General features: G+C 38.9%; 1 protein-coding gene across 3 annotated transcripts in view; it reads left to right on the forward strand.

The window, feature by feature from the left end:
* The first annotated feature begins 6,644 nt into the window (after nucleotides 1-6,644).
* The window catches only part of CAPN7 (calpain 7), a 43,060-nt gene continuing 31,822 nt past the window's right edge, over nucleotides 6,645-17,882 (forward strand). The window contains exons 1-5 of one of the 3 annotated variants that reach the window (XM_003772006.4): nucleotides 6,645-7,050; nucleotides 9,745-9,853; nucleotides 14,536-14,693; nucleotides 16,765-16,832; nucleotides 17,555-17,755. In XM_003772006.4, coding sequence (XP_003772054.1) covers nucleotides 6,949-7,050; nucleotides 9,745-9,853; nucleotides 14,536-14,693; nucleotides 16,765-16,832; nucleotides 17,555-17,755 — 638 coding nt within the window. In that variant the 5' untranslated portion in view covers nucleotides 6,645-6,948. Of the gene's footprint in view, nucleotides 7,051-7,219; nucleotides 7,546-9,744; nucleotides 9,854-14,535; nucleotides 14,735-16,764; nucleotides 16,833-17,554; nucleotides 17,756-17,882 lie in introns of those variants that run through there. The other 2 variants (XM_031940237.1, XM_012551350.3) reach the window with 2 other exon arrangements.

The raw sequence follows: 17,882 nt of genomic DNA on the forward strand, positions 1-17,882 counted from the left end.
AGAAAGAGGCACTTGAACAGAACATCCATATTTCTTTGCTTTTGACATCATCCCCTTGGACAATTTATATTCAACCTATCTAAAGCTGGGCTTATATTTCCCCAAGCCCATTATCACTCCAACTTTCCTGTTTCCCCTCAGAGGGTATTACCACTTATCTTCTAGCTTCCCAACCTCAGTCATCTTTGAGTATTCCTTTTCCCTCAAGGCCCACATTCGTGGCCAAGTCTCACTCATCTCTTACGTCCATCACCCTACTTCTTAATACTCTACTAACTCACTAACCCGACAGTTCTTAGGATTTTTCCCTTTGGACCTCCACCAGACCTTGGTCTTCAAGCTTCCAATTTCTCCCTTCATCAACACAAGCTGTACACAGTTACCAAAATATTTTTTCCTAAAAATGCGAGTCTGACCATTTCTTTTCCATGGACAAAAATGGACCTCTAGAATAAAACACAAATAACCCAACCTGAGTCCTAAAGCCTTCACAGTCTGGTTCCATCCTGCCCAGGTTTATTGCACAACTCTCCCCTTCTGAACATTCTACATTATAGTCACTTGAACCTATTTGCTATTTTCCAAACATTTAATCTGTACCTTTATGTAACAAGCGTAGAAAACACTCCTGCTTTGCCCATCTCTTAGAAACCTTAGCTTTCTTCAAGTGTCTCCTTCTAAGAGACGCCATTCTATTAGTGCCCTTCCTCCCTAAAATTGTTTTGCAATTAATTTGTATATACTTTGTTTTGCTAGTTAATACAACAGATATATAATTAACACTAATTCCAATAACAGAATATGGAAATTTATCTCCTATAAATCAACTGCTAGAACAAGGAGACTAAAAGAACTGAGACACCAACTCATCATCTCAGCCAACAAATAATAGATCTTCTTGACAAGTAGAGAAATACAGCAGCTAAGAGCAGTGCAGGTTTAGAATTTAAAGTCATTATGCTCAAAAAGTTATCAAACTGTACATACCCTTTGACCCAGCAGTGTTTCTACTGGGCTTATACCCCAAAGAGATACTAAAGAAGGGGAAGGGACCTGTAAGTGCAAAATGTTTGTGGCAGCCCTTTTTGTAGTGGCTAGAAACTGGAAAATGAATGGATGCCCATCAATTGGAGAATGGTTGAGTAAATTGTGGTATATGAATGTTATGGAATATTATTGTTCTGTAAGAAATGACCAGCAGGATGAATACAGAGAGGCCTGGAGAGACTTACAGGAACTGATGCTGAGCGAAATGAGTAGAACCGGGAGCTCATTATATATTTCAACAACGATACTGTATGAGGATGTATTCTGATGGAAGTGGATTTCTTTGACAAAGAGAAGAGCTAACTCAGTTCCAATTGATCAATGATGGAAGAATCAGCTACACCCAAAGAAAGAACACTGGGAAATGAATGTAAACTGTTTGCATTTTTGTTTTTCTTCCCGGGTTATTTTTATTTTCTGAATCCAATTCTTCCTGTGCAACAAGAGACCTATTCGGTTCTGCACACATATATTGTATCTAGGATATACTGTGACATATTTAACATGTATAGGACTATTTGCTATATGGGGGAGGGGGTGGAGGGAAGGAGGGGAAAAGTTGGAAAAGAAGTGAGTGCAAGGAACAAGGTTGTAAAAAATTACCCAGGCATGGGTTCTGTCAATAAAAAGTTATAATTATGGAAAAAAGAGAAAAAATAGAATTTAAGGTCATTTGTAAAAACATTTTAGAGAAGGATAATGAAAGATTATGAGTTGTATCATTTCATAAAAAAGAGAGAAACTGTGATAGGGAAAACAAGTCTAAAGAGAGCTCAACAAGAGATCCAACTAAGCAAACTCATCCTGAGAGCATTTAAAGATAGAATGGGAAGGAAAATAAACAGGAGGGAAATAAGAAAGGAGGTTGAAAAAAGGTACACCAAAGTCATTTCACCTACAAAGAGAGTGTGGCTGTACCATTTTTTTTTGGTTTGTACCATTCAATCCCAAATGAAGAGGAAGAAGAAATAGAATGTAAAAGAGCAAAGATGGGGGAAGAGTTGCATTAGATCTTGTACATTCAGATGTCTACACCAGAGGTGAGGCAATTCTGAGGGTATCAATAGACTTTTAATGTCTAAGGACAAAAAGACAGCAAAGCTGGGGAGAAGAATCTCAAACATTATTATTATGATTCAAAAAGGTGGCTGAATGTCCCTGACTCTCCACTCAAGTGCCCACTTTCTCATCTGTACAAAATTTTCATGAGAATAATTTACATATTCATCAAGGGCATCATTGATACACATATTACAGGAGAATAAGCAAAAGTTCACTAGGAGTATTCCACGTGTCATTTCTGCAATCACACAGGGTGTGACTGACAAAGTCTAGAGCACAGAAGTACTCACTATGTTGATTATTTCTTTGGAAAAGCCTCTAACAAGGTGTCTTGTGTTCCAAGATCATACAAAGGAAGTTAGAAGATGTAACAATAGACATATCTTTGTTTAATGACCCCCTGACTGCATCAAGCTGGGTGTAAAAAAGTGACATGTGCTCACTTGAGGTATCTACATGGAGGTAGTTTGGAACAAGGTCCAAGTTGAAGAGAGATGCCCTAAAGTGGTAGGTCTTGTGGATACCTCTCTTTGCAGGTAATATTATGCTGAAGATATGGAGGCCCAGAAAATGCCTGCCCTCTTGAGATCTATAATTCCTCAAATGAGTTTTGTGTAACAAAACATCCAGGAAAAAGCATCCAGGTGAAGAATGCTTAGTATTCCAATTGAGGTATGAAGCGGGTAGTACTAGCCCTCCCTCCTTAAATGACAGGCAGTTTATATAATTAGCATTAATTATAATATGCCATTTTGTCAATCAGTTGCTACAGTAAGGAGATGGAACAAATGGATTCACCAACACAGCCAACAAACAAGTATTCTGGAGGGCACAACCTTCAGAGCTCACCCTTCATTACAGGAAGGCTGTATGTGAGCTCGACCCAGCATTCTAGGAGAGGCTTTGCCTCTTTAAGGACCCCAAGTTCCCCTGAGACAAAGGCCCCAACACCAATAAGGTTTCTGTTGGGCAGCTACAGGGCCCAGGCACTGGGCCTGGAATCAGGAAAATCTGAATGCAAATTCAAGCTCACTTATTAGCTGTGTGACTCTGGGCAAGTCCCTTTACCCAATTTGCCTGAATTTCCTCATCTATAAAATGAGCTGGAGAAGGAATGGCCAACTATTCCAGGGTCTGCTGAGAAAACCCTAAATAGGGTCACAAAGAGTTGGATACAAATGAAAAACAGCTTTAGTGATGGCATATGATGACACAAAATTAAAAACAAAAGTTTCAGGAGAAATGAAAATCTGTTTCCCAGAAATTTCAAGCCAAAATTCTCTATAAAAGCCTCACATGCCCTAACGCCCATAGATCTGCAGTTCTGGGGAGCAGAGAAGTGAAACTCTAGTCTTGAGTGACTACATAGCTAAATCACATAAACCCAATCAGTCTGCTGATTTGTAAAATGCACATAATCTCATCAACAGTAGTCCCCTCTCAGGAGATGCAATAAGGATCCACTGAAACAATAACTATATAACTCGTGTTTTGCAGACCTTAAAGTCTTACATGATAATAATAGCTAGCATGTATATAGTCCTTTAAGATTTGCAACATATTACTTTATATGTTATATCGTTGAATCCTCATAGAAATCCTAGAAGGCAGATTTAGTGATCTCAGAGACACACAGCCAGCAAGAGTCTAAAGTCACATTTGAATTCAGATTTTCTTTTTTTTTTTAATAATAATAGCTTTTTATTTTCAAAATCCATAATTTACAACATTTATCCTTGCAAAATCCTGTGTTCCATATTTTTCTCTCTTCCTCACCTCCTCTCCCCTCCCCTAGACAGCAAATAATCCAATTTAGGTTAAATGTGCAATTCTTCTAAACACATTTCCACAAATATCACGCACGCTGCACAAGAAAAATCAGATGAAAAGGGGGAAAATGAGAAAGAAAAACCAAGGAAGCAAACAACAACAAAAAAAGGTGAAATTACTATGTTGTGAGCCTGATTCAGTCCCCATGGTCCTCTCTCTGGGTATGGGTGGCTCTCTCCATCAAGTCTATTGGAACTGGCTTGAATCACCTTGATGTTGAAAAGAGTCAAGTCCATCAGAATTGATTGTCACATAATCTTGTTGCTGTGTACCATGATCTCCTGGTTCTACTCACCTTTCTTAGTATCAGTTCATGTCAGTCTCTCCAGGTCTCTCTGAAATCATCCTGCTGGTCGTTTCTTATAGAACAATAATGTTCTGTAACATTCACATGCCATAACTTATTTAGCCGTTCTCCAACTGATGGGCATCCAGTTCCTTGTCACTAAAAAAGGGCTGCTACCAACATTTTTGCACATATGAGCCATTTCCCATTTTTATGATCTCATTGGGATACAGCCCCAGTAGAGACACTGCTAGATCAAAGGGTGTGAACAGCTTGATAGCCTTTGGGCATAAGAACCTATGTTTTCTTGATTTTGAGTCCAGCATTCTGTTCTACTATATCAGCTAGCTGCCTATATATAAATATCGGCTATGATTATTAACATGTAGAAAGAAGCACTTCTATGTTCTGTAAGACTTTTTGAACTTGATATTTACATTGAGGAGACACTATGAGAGAGGCAGACTTTTTAAACTTACTATTTACATTGAGGAGACAGACTATGAGACAGACAGATTAAAAAAAAAAAAACAGAGATAGAGACAGAGAGAAAACAAAAATACTGGAAATTAGCAAAAATAATGTTGATTTAAATGGTAGATAATTAAGGGAAAGAATGTTTTACATTAAACCAGAGAAACAAACAAAGGTCTGGGTTCCTCACTGAAAGGAAGGAGGTTTGAGTTGCAACCAGAGAGTGTGTGGATCTGAAGGCATGTCCTTCCCACAACTCCTGGGCAATCCTGGATGTCACCTTTCCTCCCTGGGATGTCACTGTAAAAAGGAAGGGCTGGAGGAGACAGTCTCGAAGAGCCCTGGCAAATCTCATGCCAGGCTCCTGTGAAATGTGCGTTTTAGATGTTCTTACTCTTTTTCCAAGGGTTGTTAAAATAGAAATAAACAGCTCTCACAAATACCGCCAGTTCTGCTATCAGGACATATGGGTTCCTTAGCATCACCTCTCTATGCCAAAACTGCTCAATAAAACCCGCAAGGCTTATAGGAAAAATGGGATGAGGGGCATGAGGCTCAAAAACTTCATCAGCAACACATCAAAAAAAAAGAAAAAACCGAACAGCAGCATCCTGTTATTTACATATATTTTCATTCATTTATACCGGCTAAGACATACATAAACACTGTAATAAATGCCTCGAGCTGGATGTAAAAAGCTGAGAGATATTATCTGTCCCCAGCCAGTCTGTGGCTGGGGCTTCACAAGCAGGTTTCTGGGAACCAGAGTTGTATGAGAAAGTTGGGCAGACTGCTGGAGAAGTAATGGGGGGAAAAGGGAGGATTAAGGGCCAATACTCAGCTCCGATGCACCAGAAAATAACCATAAATAGGGCTTTTACCTTGAAAAAGAACCTAAATCTTCTTTCCCTAGGGACCCTTACTGACAGCTTACCCTTAGAAGGGCTACAACTCGTGGGTTATTGTGAAGCTAGATTCTTGCTGTCACAGTTGAAATTGTGCATAAGCAAACTAAAAGCAAGCTATGCTCAAACTATTCCTTAATATAGCAAACAAACGGGTTTTCTAAGGGAGAGTTTGTAGCCAAACTCTCTGTGAAAATCGGTGGGATAAATTACCACACACTGTGACATCACTGAGACACACTAGGTGGCTTTGGAGTCGGGAACACGTTAATTAAAATTCTGCCTCACTTACAAACTGGGCAAGTCATTTAAACCCGTCTGCCTCGGTTTACCCGACTGTAAAATGGGTGTAAAGGCAGCACCAGGTCCGTGCTGAAGACAAAGCGAGCTACCTGTAGATCGTAAAGGCTACGTAATAGCAACATGACAACTAAAATCTCGGAGGGTGGGCTTCTTTGTTCTCTTCCCTTGCAGGATTTAGAAACCACTTTTGATGTTTGCAGCAGTTGCTTTATTTCTATGCTCAGGCTTTCTCTAGAATTCGAGTTAGCAGTAACTGAAACTAGGGTTCTTTTAGCAGCTCCTTCATAAGCATCCGGGGTTTACACGTCCCCGCTTTCTCCTTTCCCGGGCGCTTTTTTTCATTTCTGGATTCTAGTTTCAAAGGCAAAGGTCTAAGAGAGGAAGGGCTGGATCCCGCGCGGAGGAAACCCGGGTTTCCAAGCTCTGCGGAGCCCTCCGGCCTCGGGGACCCTCAGGGAAGAGGCAAAACTATGGGGATTCACTCAACAGCAAGTAGTTAGGAAGCTCCTGCTGCGTGCCGCAAAGGCCTCTGGGTCCGCTCGCTTTTGGAAGGGGGCGGAGGGGAGAAGAGTCCGCGTGGAAACTTCTACTCTACAGCTGGGAAACTAGCGCTCGAGAGGGCGAGGGAGATTCCCCCCCCCACCCGCGTCTGCGCCTGCGCGGCACAACAGGTGGCTACCCCGCCCCCTCGCTGACGCTTCTGCGCGTGCGCATACGCGGATGGCGTGACAGGTGAGCGCGGGGCGCGGCGTCTTCATGAGGAAGTTGTGAGGCAGAACTAAGCCTGCCAGGCCTGGGCCGACCGAGGCGGGGCCCGGGCGTGGCGCCGCCGCTGTCTCGTCATTCTCAGGAGATGAGGTGGAAGCGACGTCCGGGAGGAGGAGGAGGAGGAGGAGCCACGCCGGCGGAGGGGAGCCGGCTCTCGGGCAGGAACCCCAAGTGAACCGGGCTCCTGCCTAGCGGGGGGCTCCCTCTGTGGGGGGCTCGGGAAAGGGAGGGTAAGCCGGAAGTCCCGCCCCTCCGCGGGAGGCATCGGGGGCCATGGACGCCGCGACGCTGGAGCGGGACGCGGTGCACTTCGCTCAGCTGGCGGTGCAGAAGGACCAGGGAGGCCGTTACCAGGAGGCGGTGTTCTACTACAAGGTGCGGCCTGGGGAGGGGAGGCACCCCCTGCCCCGCCGCGTCCGCTTCCAGTCTGTGGAGCGGGGAGACCCGGAAGGCAAATCCCAGGCTCGCTCCCGTCCCTCGGGCCCCGCCCCCTTCCTTCTCCCGGGGGGGGGGGGGAGGGGGAGGCCCGCCGGTCCCCGTCCAGAAATGCAACTAGGATCCCTCCCCTCCCACGTGACGTAGGGGGACCCCGGTGCTTCCTCCTAGAGAGAGTCCCCGCCCCCGGCCTTCCTACTTTGGGGGACTCGGAAACTTCTATAAATCAGTCTCTACGGACGGGACTCGTATTAGATTAAAAAGTCGGAATCTCACCCCACAACTCGGTGCCGTTTTGAAGTTGATAGACGCGAGCTTGGGGATGGCTAACCTGACGTCTCCCTCTGGGAAATGGTCCCACCCTGCTGGAGCCCCCGGGGCTGCCCGACAGCCCGGAGAACAGCCGCTCCCCGGGATGTGGCGGTTTGGCAGAGGGTCTGTCGCACTCAGTCGGGACACGGGTGGGGGGGGGGGTTTAAAGCAGACCAGACTTTGAAATGCACCTCAAACTAATATTTTTAGGAGGAGGTAATTTCTCCCAACTTGTTTAACCTCGCTTGACTCTCTCCCCCGATCTGTGGGCTCCATGGGCCGGGACAGAGCCTTTGGGCTTACGACGCCGCCTTATTTTCCCAGTGTTGAGATTGTTTCAGAATCATTAGATCCACAACCGTCCTGTTCGACCCAGAGAGGATTTGTGAATTCAGGGGCGCATCCTCGCGCTTGCGCTGACCAGTGGAAAGGCTCGTCCCCTGTCAGCCAGCCCCCTTCCCTTAACGTGCCTGGCCGCAGAACCGTGGCAAGAAGGAGTTGGAGGCCACCAGGAATCTTATTAGCCACCTGATTCCCGCGGCACGTTATATGAGGCGTTCTATTCAAAATAAATGTGCTTTAAGACAAGGGCCTCTAACCTGAACTGTCCATTTTGCTGGGGGGAAAATTGAAGAAAATAATTTCTTGGCATCTAAATAGTCTACTTAGATTATTTTTAATGATCTTTTGGCTTTGTGGTTTCAGCATGATTAATTCCCCCACATTTTGAAAGATGTATTGGATAAGGGTTATTGATTAAAGCAAATGATTAAACATTCACATTACTGTTACTCTAAGAAAACTTATCCCATACAATCCCATACACTTAATGTATGTACTTGGATGATAGAAAAAGTTGTTAGGAAGTGAACAAAAGACGTAGATGACTACTTCCTAATGGAAAGAAGTACTGCTTTCAAAAGTATTCAAATCTCATTTTGATTTTTTCATTAAAATGATGAATATGAAAACATTTAAAGATAATTCATATCGTAAGCAGTGATTTTTGTTGTTGTTTGCTTCTTGTTCTTCTAAAATGTCTTGGGTTTTTTTTTTTTTTAATTTTTGTTTTTTCCCCCTTTTCCCATTTTTTTTATTATAGCTTTTTATTTACAAGATATATGCATAGGTAATTTTTCAGCATTGACAATTGCAAATCCTTTTTGTTCCAACTTTTTCCCTCCTTCCCCCCACCCCTGACCCCAGATGGCAGGTTGACCAATACATGTTAAATATGTTAAAATATAATATGTATGCATGTCCAAACAGTTATTTTGCTGTATAAAAAGAATCGGACTTTGAAATAGTGTCCAATTAGCCTGTGAAGGAAATCAAAAATGCAGGTGGACAAAAATGGAGGGATTGGGAATTCTATGTAGTGCTTCATAGTCATCTCCCAGAGTTCTTTCCATGGGTGTAGCTGGTTCAGTTCATTACTGCTCTATTGGGACTGATTTGGTTCATCTCATTGTTGAAGAGGGCCACGTCCATCAGAACTGGTCATCATATAGTATTGTTGTTGAAGTATATAATGATCTCCTGGCCCTGCTTATTTCACTCAGCATCACTTCATATAAGTCTCTCCAGGCCTTTCTGAAATCGTCCTGCTGGTCATTTCTTACAGAACAATAATATTCCATAACATTCATGTACCATAATTTACCCAACCATTCTCCAATTGATGGGCATCCATTCATTTTCCAGCTTCTGGCCACTAAAAACAGGACTGCCACAAGCATTCTTGCACATGCAGGCCCCTTTCCCTTCTTTAAAATCTCTTTGGGATATAAGCCCAGTAGTAACACTGCTGGGTCAAAGGGTATGCACAGTTTCATAGCTTTTTGAGAATAGTTCCAAATCACTCTCCAGAATGGCTGGATGTATTGACAATTCCACCAACAATGTATCAGTGTCCCTGTTTTCCCACATCCCCTCCAACATTCCGCATTATCTTCCCCTGTCATTCTAGCCAATCTGACAGATGTAGAGTGATATCTCAGAGTTATCTTAATTTGCATTTCTCTGATTAATAACGACTTGGAGCATCTTTTCATATGGCTAAAAATAGTTTCAATTTCTTCGTCTGAGAATTGTCTGTTCATATCCTTTGACCATTTATCAATTGAAGAATGGCTTGATTTCTTATAAATTAGAATCAATTATATATTTTAGAAATGAGGCCTTTATCAGAACCTTTGACGGTAAAAAATGTTTTCCCAGTTTATTGCTTTTCCTTCTAATCTTGTCTGCATTAGTTTTGTTTGTACAAAAACTTTTCAATTTGATATAATCAAATTTTTCTATAAAATGTCTTGTTTTTAGGAAGCTGCACAAGCCTTAATTTACGCTGGGATGGCAGGTTCAACCTTAGAAAACATTCAAGATAAAATAAATGAGTATTTGGAAAGAGTTCAGGCTCTCTATTCAGCGGGTAAGTAAAGAATTTTGAAAAATATAAATCTGCCATTAGATGAAACATTTTAAAATTCAGTTGTTAATAATAAAGATCTCATTTCTATAGCACTTTCCTTTCTACAGATATTTCTGTGGGGAGGCAGGTGATATGGATATTATCCTCATTTTATAAATGAAGAAGCTGAGACCTGAGAGAAGTGACTGCTCATAGTACCATAGCTAGTGAGGAGCTGCTGAAACACAGAACAGTTTTCTTACTAATTTCTCCTACTTAATGCTACTTTTTTCAAAAGCACTTATTTAGAGTCTGAAAGATTTATTCTGATAGTAAATTACCCATAATTAGATACTGCCCATAAATAATTTTCTCTGTTCTACATAAAAAAAAAAAATTTATTTTACCTTTTATTTTATTTGTAGCTTTCTTAAGACAACTGTGACTAGTCAGAATTAAGAGATATAATTTTTTTTTAAATACCTTAAAGGTTAACATTTAACCTTTTCAAAACCTGCATTTTCAGATTGAACTTTTAAGAAATATTTTTCCTTTGTAAATTCTACCCAGAGCTGGAATAGAGATCCTTTTTTCAATCAAATCATAGAAAATAATTAATTGGGACTTGCACATAAGTATAGGCCCAGATTCTTGCTACTCTTTGCCCTCTTCTGCCACCATCACTACAAAAGCAATTATGCTGGCTATTGTACCAAGTGTTAATTTGTAGTTTTCTTGGTTTCATGCATTGCCATGGTCAAAGAATAGCCAGTCTTTGGTATTTTGCAAGGCTGTACAAAAGTAAGACTCTGTCTTACCAGAACCATAAACAAAGCCTTTGACACTAAAGTAGGATCTGTCAGAGCCAGTGCTCCCCTGGTTACTTGGAAACTGTGTCATGATAAAGGATCCATGGAGGACAATGGAGGAATAAAAATGGGAAAAGCACCTGAATGTAACCATTTGTGTCCAGAAGAGATTATGGCTGGATACATTAATGGTGAGAGGAATTCTCAAAGTGTGGAAAAAATCTAATACCTGATTACTGCTGGGGAAAAAAAAGAGGATAAATGAGAATAAAAGAGACTAATGACTCCCCATATAACCAAATTTCCATCTTCATGAATTGTTTGAGATATTGATGAAGATTTTACGAGGAAGCCAGCAAGATTTTGCACCTAATTTTCCACAGTTACCCATATCTAACCATTATGTGATTTTTTTAAAAGATAAAGAAAATACAAGACCCCACCATGATTAACTATAAACAGCATTTTGGTTAAGCAGAATGCTTCAAAGTCCTTCCTCCAACCAGGTGGTATGTTTATATCATATACATACAAATATATATACATATATAAACATTATTTGGTAGGAATTCTGCTGCATATGTATATAGAAAGAAACCTTTTATTCTATTAAACACAATAATATATGTAATTTTATTTTTATAATGTATTTTATTTATATATTTTTACAACATATATTGCAAAATACCTTGAAAGATACTATATAAACAGAAATCACTTTTTAACTCTTGGATCACTAATGTGAGAAAAGGGGGGATATACAGTATATTTGCCAAAGATGTTAGCTGCTGTTACAAAAGAAATCCATTATATGAGTCCATGTTGGATTCCCCATAGATCTGGAGTTCTTAACCTTTTTTCTTGGAACCCCTTAGAGGTCTAATGAAGTTTATTAATGCTATCAGAATAATGGTGTGTGTGGCTTATATTCATAATTGGAGGAATATTAAATTTCACTAGAGATTAGGGCAAATAATGATGTAATTTTTTTCCCCATCCCAAGTTCTTGGGCCCAGGTTAAGAATCCCTGCTATAAATGCCAAGACACTCCTATTAGCAGTCACCTTACAGTGATTGCATCAAGCCCTAGAACATTGCAGAGCTTCTTAGATAAGATCTATAACCACTCAAAGAATTTGGTTTAATGCTGGAAAAAGCAAATGGAGAAAGTATGTACATATTCACATATATCTTAAGAAAAAGAGACTATATAGATGGGAGAAATCTTGTCCTAAAATTTAAAAAGAGATGAGATGAGAGGGCCGGTTTGTCTGTGGGCAAGGTCTCTTTATGGCCCCAAACTTTTCTTTGGAACAAAAGTTCATCACTATTAATACTCCTGTTCTACCAATGTTGTCATAAGGGTCTGCATTAAGTATCCAAAGAATTTACTAGAGGATAATGGAGAAGCAACTGGTAATGTAAATAGATTTAAATATGTTACTAACAGGGAATGGTGAAGACTTGGAGAAAAGAATGTTGTCAAAGAAATGTCTGAGCAAAAATATTAGCTGATCATATGATTAGAGCAAGAGATAAACATCAGAAAATCAGAAAATGCTTTGTTTTCCTCATGTTATTTAAAAAAAAAACTAGCATATTATTGCATGAATCCTTTATAGCAAATGTGGGTAGGCATGGATAAGAATTACATGGAATAGGCAGACATGGGAAGATTGCAATTTGTCAGTGGATACAAACTTGGATCAGTAAAACTACAGATGTTATTGGAGGATATGCCTATTCATACACATGTAACACATGCATGTGTGCCTTCAAAAGACAACTAGTTAAGATACAATAAGCACTGGTCTTTGATTTTTGTCTGGGCTTGTTTCTGGCAAAGTCTAGAAAAAACTGTACAAGTAGATATTATGACCTGGAAGAGACTACTTTTGTTTTCTAGGAGTGTAAGATCACTTTTAACCATAAATGTATTTATCAGGTATTTCAATTAATATGTAACTATAACCCCTTTGCTAGTATGCATAATCAAGAGTTGATTATGTATATGTATTTGTGTAGCTATACAAATCATCTGTAATCTGAATTTTCCACAAATGCAAAATGACGTATAATTGAGAACCTTATTTCATAATTCATTTTTGTTTTTATAATCCCTCTGTTTCTGGAATTAGCAAGGCTTTATTGTAGCATAAATAAAATTTAGCTTGCATGATGAAAAATTGGATAGTGTGTCTCCCCTTCCCTTCCCCCCCATTTCTCTTTTTTTTCTATAGGTATTAAATAGCAAAACTATCATGAAGAAAAAGATTAGGTGAGTGTACAGATAGTGTATTTGTGTCTGAGGAGAGAGGGAAGAACCCTTTTGATAGACTGATAATGTCTGTGGACCCCCCCTCAGAATACTTCTAAATAACTGAAGAAAGTGCTAAATTTTGGTTGTTGGTTAGGGAAAATTTTATGGGTTTTCCCCCTATCCAAGTTCAGGCTCCCTGTACTCTTTTTATGGACTAGTCTTTGGATCTAAGGTTAAGAAATCCGCTTTAAAAATTTCAGTGCAAGCAGTTGATAAGCATAAAAAGAAAAAATCTATGATTCCAAAAGAATACTTTTTTCCCCAACTTGACGTGAAAATTGATTTGATTTGGGAGCAAAGAGGAGCAAGAATAGCTTAATGTTTGAGAGAGGCAATCGTGACTTTTTTTCCCTAAGGGGATTTAAGGGCTTATTGTCATGTGACAGATACTTTTAAGAGATTCATCAGTTTTTTGTCCTGTCTCTCAGCTAATTCAGAATCTCAAACTGAATGCAGTGATGTGATTGTCATGTGGCTGTGCTTTGGAACTACATGAAGCAAAAGGGTGGTCCTGGTCTCCGAAGGAAAAAGCAGTGTACGCACACTCTGCCCAGCCCAGAGGAGGCAGCCTCACCATGATCACCTGCCCGAAAAGAAATACTAGATAAAAGGGGATATGTGCCTCGTAGCCTTGTGGCCTTGAAGTAAAGTGTGAGGCCTGAATTATTCTTAGTGAATGTTAGATGTAATAATAAAAAAAAAGTCTGTTCCAACCCACTGATCTAATCTGGTCAAGCTTAATAAATATTAAGTACTTACTATGTGCCAGGCCCTGTACCAAGTGCTAGAGTACAAAAAAAGACAAAAGGTAGTTGCTGCCCTTGGGGGCAGCTTGTCTAATGGGTCAGCCAACGTGCAGAGAAGGTAGATGTTGATAAGCTAAAAAGGATCAGGGAGAAGAGTAGAATTAAGGGAAGTGGAAAAGGTTTGCTGTAGAAGGAGTTTTAAAAGAAATTTAAAAGAAACATTTAAAAGAAACCAGGAATTTGAAGTGAAAAGGGAGAGAATTCCAGGTATGAGGAACAACTAGTTGAAAATGCCCATAGTCAGCAGGTGACATGTCTTCTGTGAGGAACATAAGTGGATTTCTGAGGAAGGGTGGTGGGGCTCAGGAGCCAGATGCTGAAGGGCTCATACACCAAACAGGAGTCATTTCAGAGCTACCCTTTACTTTGTACTTAGAGAAGCACTTCTGCAGAGGGAAACATGCTGTTGGGAGAAAAAAATATTGTTTGTAAAATTTAGGATAGTAATTGAGCAGTGCTAAGAGGCAGAAAACTTGAACCAAAAAAAATGTTTCTCACATAAAATTGGAATTTCTTATGTTTATTTAGAAAAGGAGTTGAGTTCCCCTCAAGCCTTAAACTTAAAATTAAAGCAAGAAAACAAATGTAAGTTCTAATATTAAAGTATGACTTTTCTGAGCCTACTCAGCTTTTTTTTTTTTTTTATGAGACTAATTGAAGAATTTCTGGCAAAGAACACTTTCAATTAGCTTATTACAGAGGTGCAGTACTTTCAGTCACCAAGCCTGTAATGTCCCCTTAATAATGTCTGTTTTAATTTGATCCTAGTTCAGTCACAGAAGTGTGATCCTTTGAAGCCAAAGCAGCAGTTGGATTTGGAACGTGCCCGTTTCCTGGTGACACAGGCTTTTGATGAAGATGATAAAGGCAATGTTGAAGAAGCTATAGAACTATACACAGAAGCAGTGGATCTCTGTCTGAAAACAGTATGTTAAGCTAGCAGTTAATTTGGTGGAATTATGTTAGGGTAAGAAATTCTTCCACTTACAAGTGAATCACACTTAGAAATTGGCTGGAAAAAATATAGTACCTGTACCATCAGTTGCAGAATACATCATTTTTTTTTTTTTTTTTTTTTTTTTTTTACTAATTTTTTACTTTATGCCCTGCTAATAGTTGCTTAGCCTTATTAACTATTACACAGTTTTGAGCAATGATACTTAAAAGATGTTCATTTAGCCTCAGTTTCTTTATTTGTAAAAAAAAAAAAAAAGTGGGGGAGGGCTGATTTTTATTCCTTCATGAAAGTCTTACTTTGATTTAATGATGGCATTAAACCATCATGGTATGGGTATGTCGTACCAAGCTGGTATGTTATTTGTCAACCAAACAATAGGTAAAATATCTCAGCTCAACTCAGACTTGACTCTGGGGTGAATTTTTCAGCAACTCATAAGGAGTTATGATCAGGGAAATCACAGCTCTTTCAAAGTAAGATTTGCTCTACTTTCCTTTCAGATTCGTTATCAGCATCAAATAGTGTGATTGTATGTATGAAAGCACTTTGCAAACCATAAAGTTCTGTGTAAAAGGAAACCATTTTCAAAATGTTATGAAAAACTATTACCTACAAGGTTTTTTTTTTTTTTTTTTTTTTTCCAGATTACTACTCTTGTTGTGGTCTAAAAGTTTGCTATAGATCCAAATGTAAATCCTTCAAAATTGGGGATTCTTTTTTTTTTTTTCTTATAACTTTTTATTGACAGAACATATGCATGGGTAGTTTTTTACAACCTTATCCCTTGCACTCACTTCTGTTCCAACTTTTCCCTTCTCTCCCTCCACCCCCTCCCCTAGATGGCAGGCAATCCTGTACATGTTAAATAAGTTATATAGTATATCCTAGATATAATATGTGTGTGCAGAACTGTACAATTCTCTTGTTGCACAAGAAGAATTGGATTCAGAAGGTAAAAATAACCTCGGAAGAAAAACAAAAGTGCAAGCAGTCCACATTCATTTCCCAGTGTTCCTTCTCTGGGTGTAGCTGAAAATCAGGGATTCTTCATTGATCTCTAACAATTGGACTTGATCAAGTGATTTTGTTTTTGCTAAACTTTATAAATGTAATCATTAATGTAATTAATTGATCATTGGTTGTTCATTTAAATTAGTGTAGAACCCTAATAACGATTCTCAATGTGTTTTAAAATGTTTGGAAACATTAAGGAATCATTAGGCAACTTTTGAAAGTACTTTTAAAATGAATTGAATGAATGAATTACAGGTACTACTTTTTGAAAAAGAAATTCTTCTAAATCCTACTAGCTGAAATTAGTAGGAAAAGAGCTCATCACCATGATGTAGCTCCTCCAAGTATTATATTTCTTCAGTTTTTTCATATACTGAAATAGAAAGTATAGTGCTTTAATAATTTAGTTTATGAACTTTGTATTATGAATTATTTAATATTTACAGAATGATAATCATCAATTCAAGTTTTAGATGTGTATTTCTCAGTGAATAGGGGCTCCTAAAATACAGTAATCTGGTGGGAGAGGATTAGGCAATGGAGATTGGGAAAGAACTGGGAAACTTCTTGGATTAGGTCAGTCACAGAAGGCATTTCTTTTGCCTGCAGTGGCATTAATCATATTAGAAAGAAGCTCTCTTCTAGAAGTCCTCCATCTTAGATAGGAAATCACACCAAGGGAACCATTACCTGCCATACAAACTTGGGCTATCCACAGTTTGTATAGCCCTTCTAGCCACAGTAGCACAGTTGCAAGTTAAGTGGTTTTAAAAGCCAGACTTTTTAAAGTATGCTAAAATAACAACTTTAATTTTCCTTTCTTATTTTATTCTTATTTATAATTTAAATATTGCTTAAGGATCAAATTTATTGTATACTATACTTACAAGTTGGGTCATTTCTAGTGTGTTGTGCTAAATGTATTAACTTAGAATTATCCCAAAGCAAGCAATTTCTGTGGAAAAAAAGGTTTTTCATTCAACCATAATTGTCTTATCAGCAATTTATCTATTCCCCCCCTTAAGTCTAATGAAACTTCTGACCAGTCCTTGCAAAGTAAACTGAAACAGTTGGCTCGACAAGCTCTGGATAGGTAAGTTGTTAAATTGCTACTTAACTTCTTGTTTATATTTTACAGTGAAATGTTTTGCCTAATTTAATTTTTTTAATGTAGGTTACTCTATTATTATAGTTCTGAAATTATAATGTTCACAATGTTGGAATTTGAAACAAACTTAATTTTTGCTGACTGTTGCTAGAATGTGACTGCCATTAATTGTCCTGTCAGCCTCTTCACTCCCATCTCTTTATTTAACATTTTCTTAGTAATTTTAGGATGGTGGGTTTCTGTTTCTGTTGCATTGTGTGCTTCATAGAAAACAGCTTACCAACCAGTATTTATGGAGTGTAACGGATATGTCTGTGATGTCCAGCCCTCTTTATTTTTCCTTCTTGTCTTATAAAATTTTTAAATTAGAAGGGGGGAGGGGGCGGGAAGGAATCCAGATTACTAAAAATAGAGAAATTGTGTATGAGGCTACTTAGAACTTGTTCTGATCAAGTAATATATATATATGAATGTCAGATGGACACATCATAAAAGGAAGCAGAGAAGGGGACTTGCATGTCCAGTTTCTAGAAAGGCTCTAAACCTCCATGAATAATTTGTGATGGGAGAACCTGGTGTTATATGATCACAATAGCTTTAAGAGATTAAGATCCTTAACCTTAATAAAGAATTTAATTTTCTTTCTGGGAAAGCATGATGTAGAGAAATTACTATAACAAAATTTTCTGCTTTTACTCCTACTTTAGAGCAGAAGCATTGAAAGAATCTATGTCAAAGCCATCTCAAAAAGACAAACCAGCTGCAGTTAAATCAAATCAGCCAATCAGAACGTTTTTCCCACTGGGACCTGATTTTTCCTTGAATGACAAACCTCAAACAGTTAGAACTGTGCAGTCAAGTGAACCTCAGGGGCAGAGATACACAGCAGAAGAAATAGAAGTTCTCAGGTGCGTCAAGAAGTGTTTTATAACTGAGAGGAATAAAAAAAAAAATGTGTTTTACTTAAATGAAATTGTATGTATCTAATTATTAGGTATTTAAAGTTTAATTTAAGATTCTAGAACTTTGTGAAAA

Source organism: Sarcophilus harrisii, chromosome 5 (genome assembly GCF_902635505.1).
Source record: "Sarcophilus harrisii chromosome 5, mSarHar1.11, whole genome shotgun sequence".
In the NCBI taxonomy this organism is placed as follows: Eukaryota; Metazoa; Chordata; class Mammalia; order Dasyuromorphia; family Dasyuridae; genus Sarcophilus; species Sarcophilus harrisii.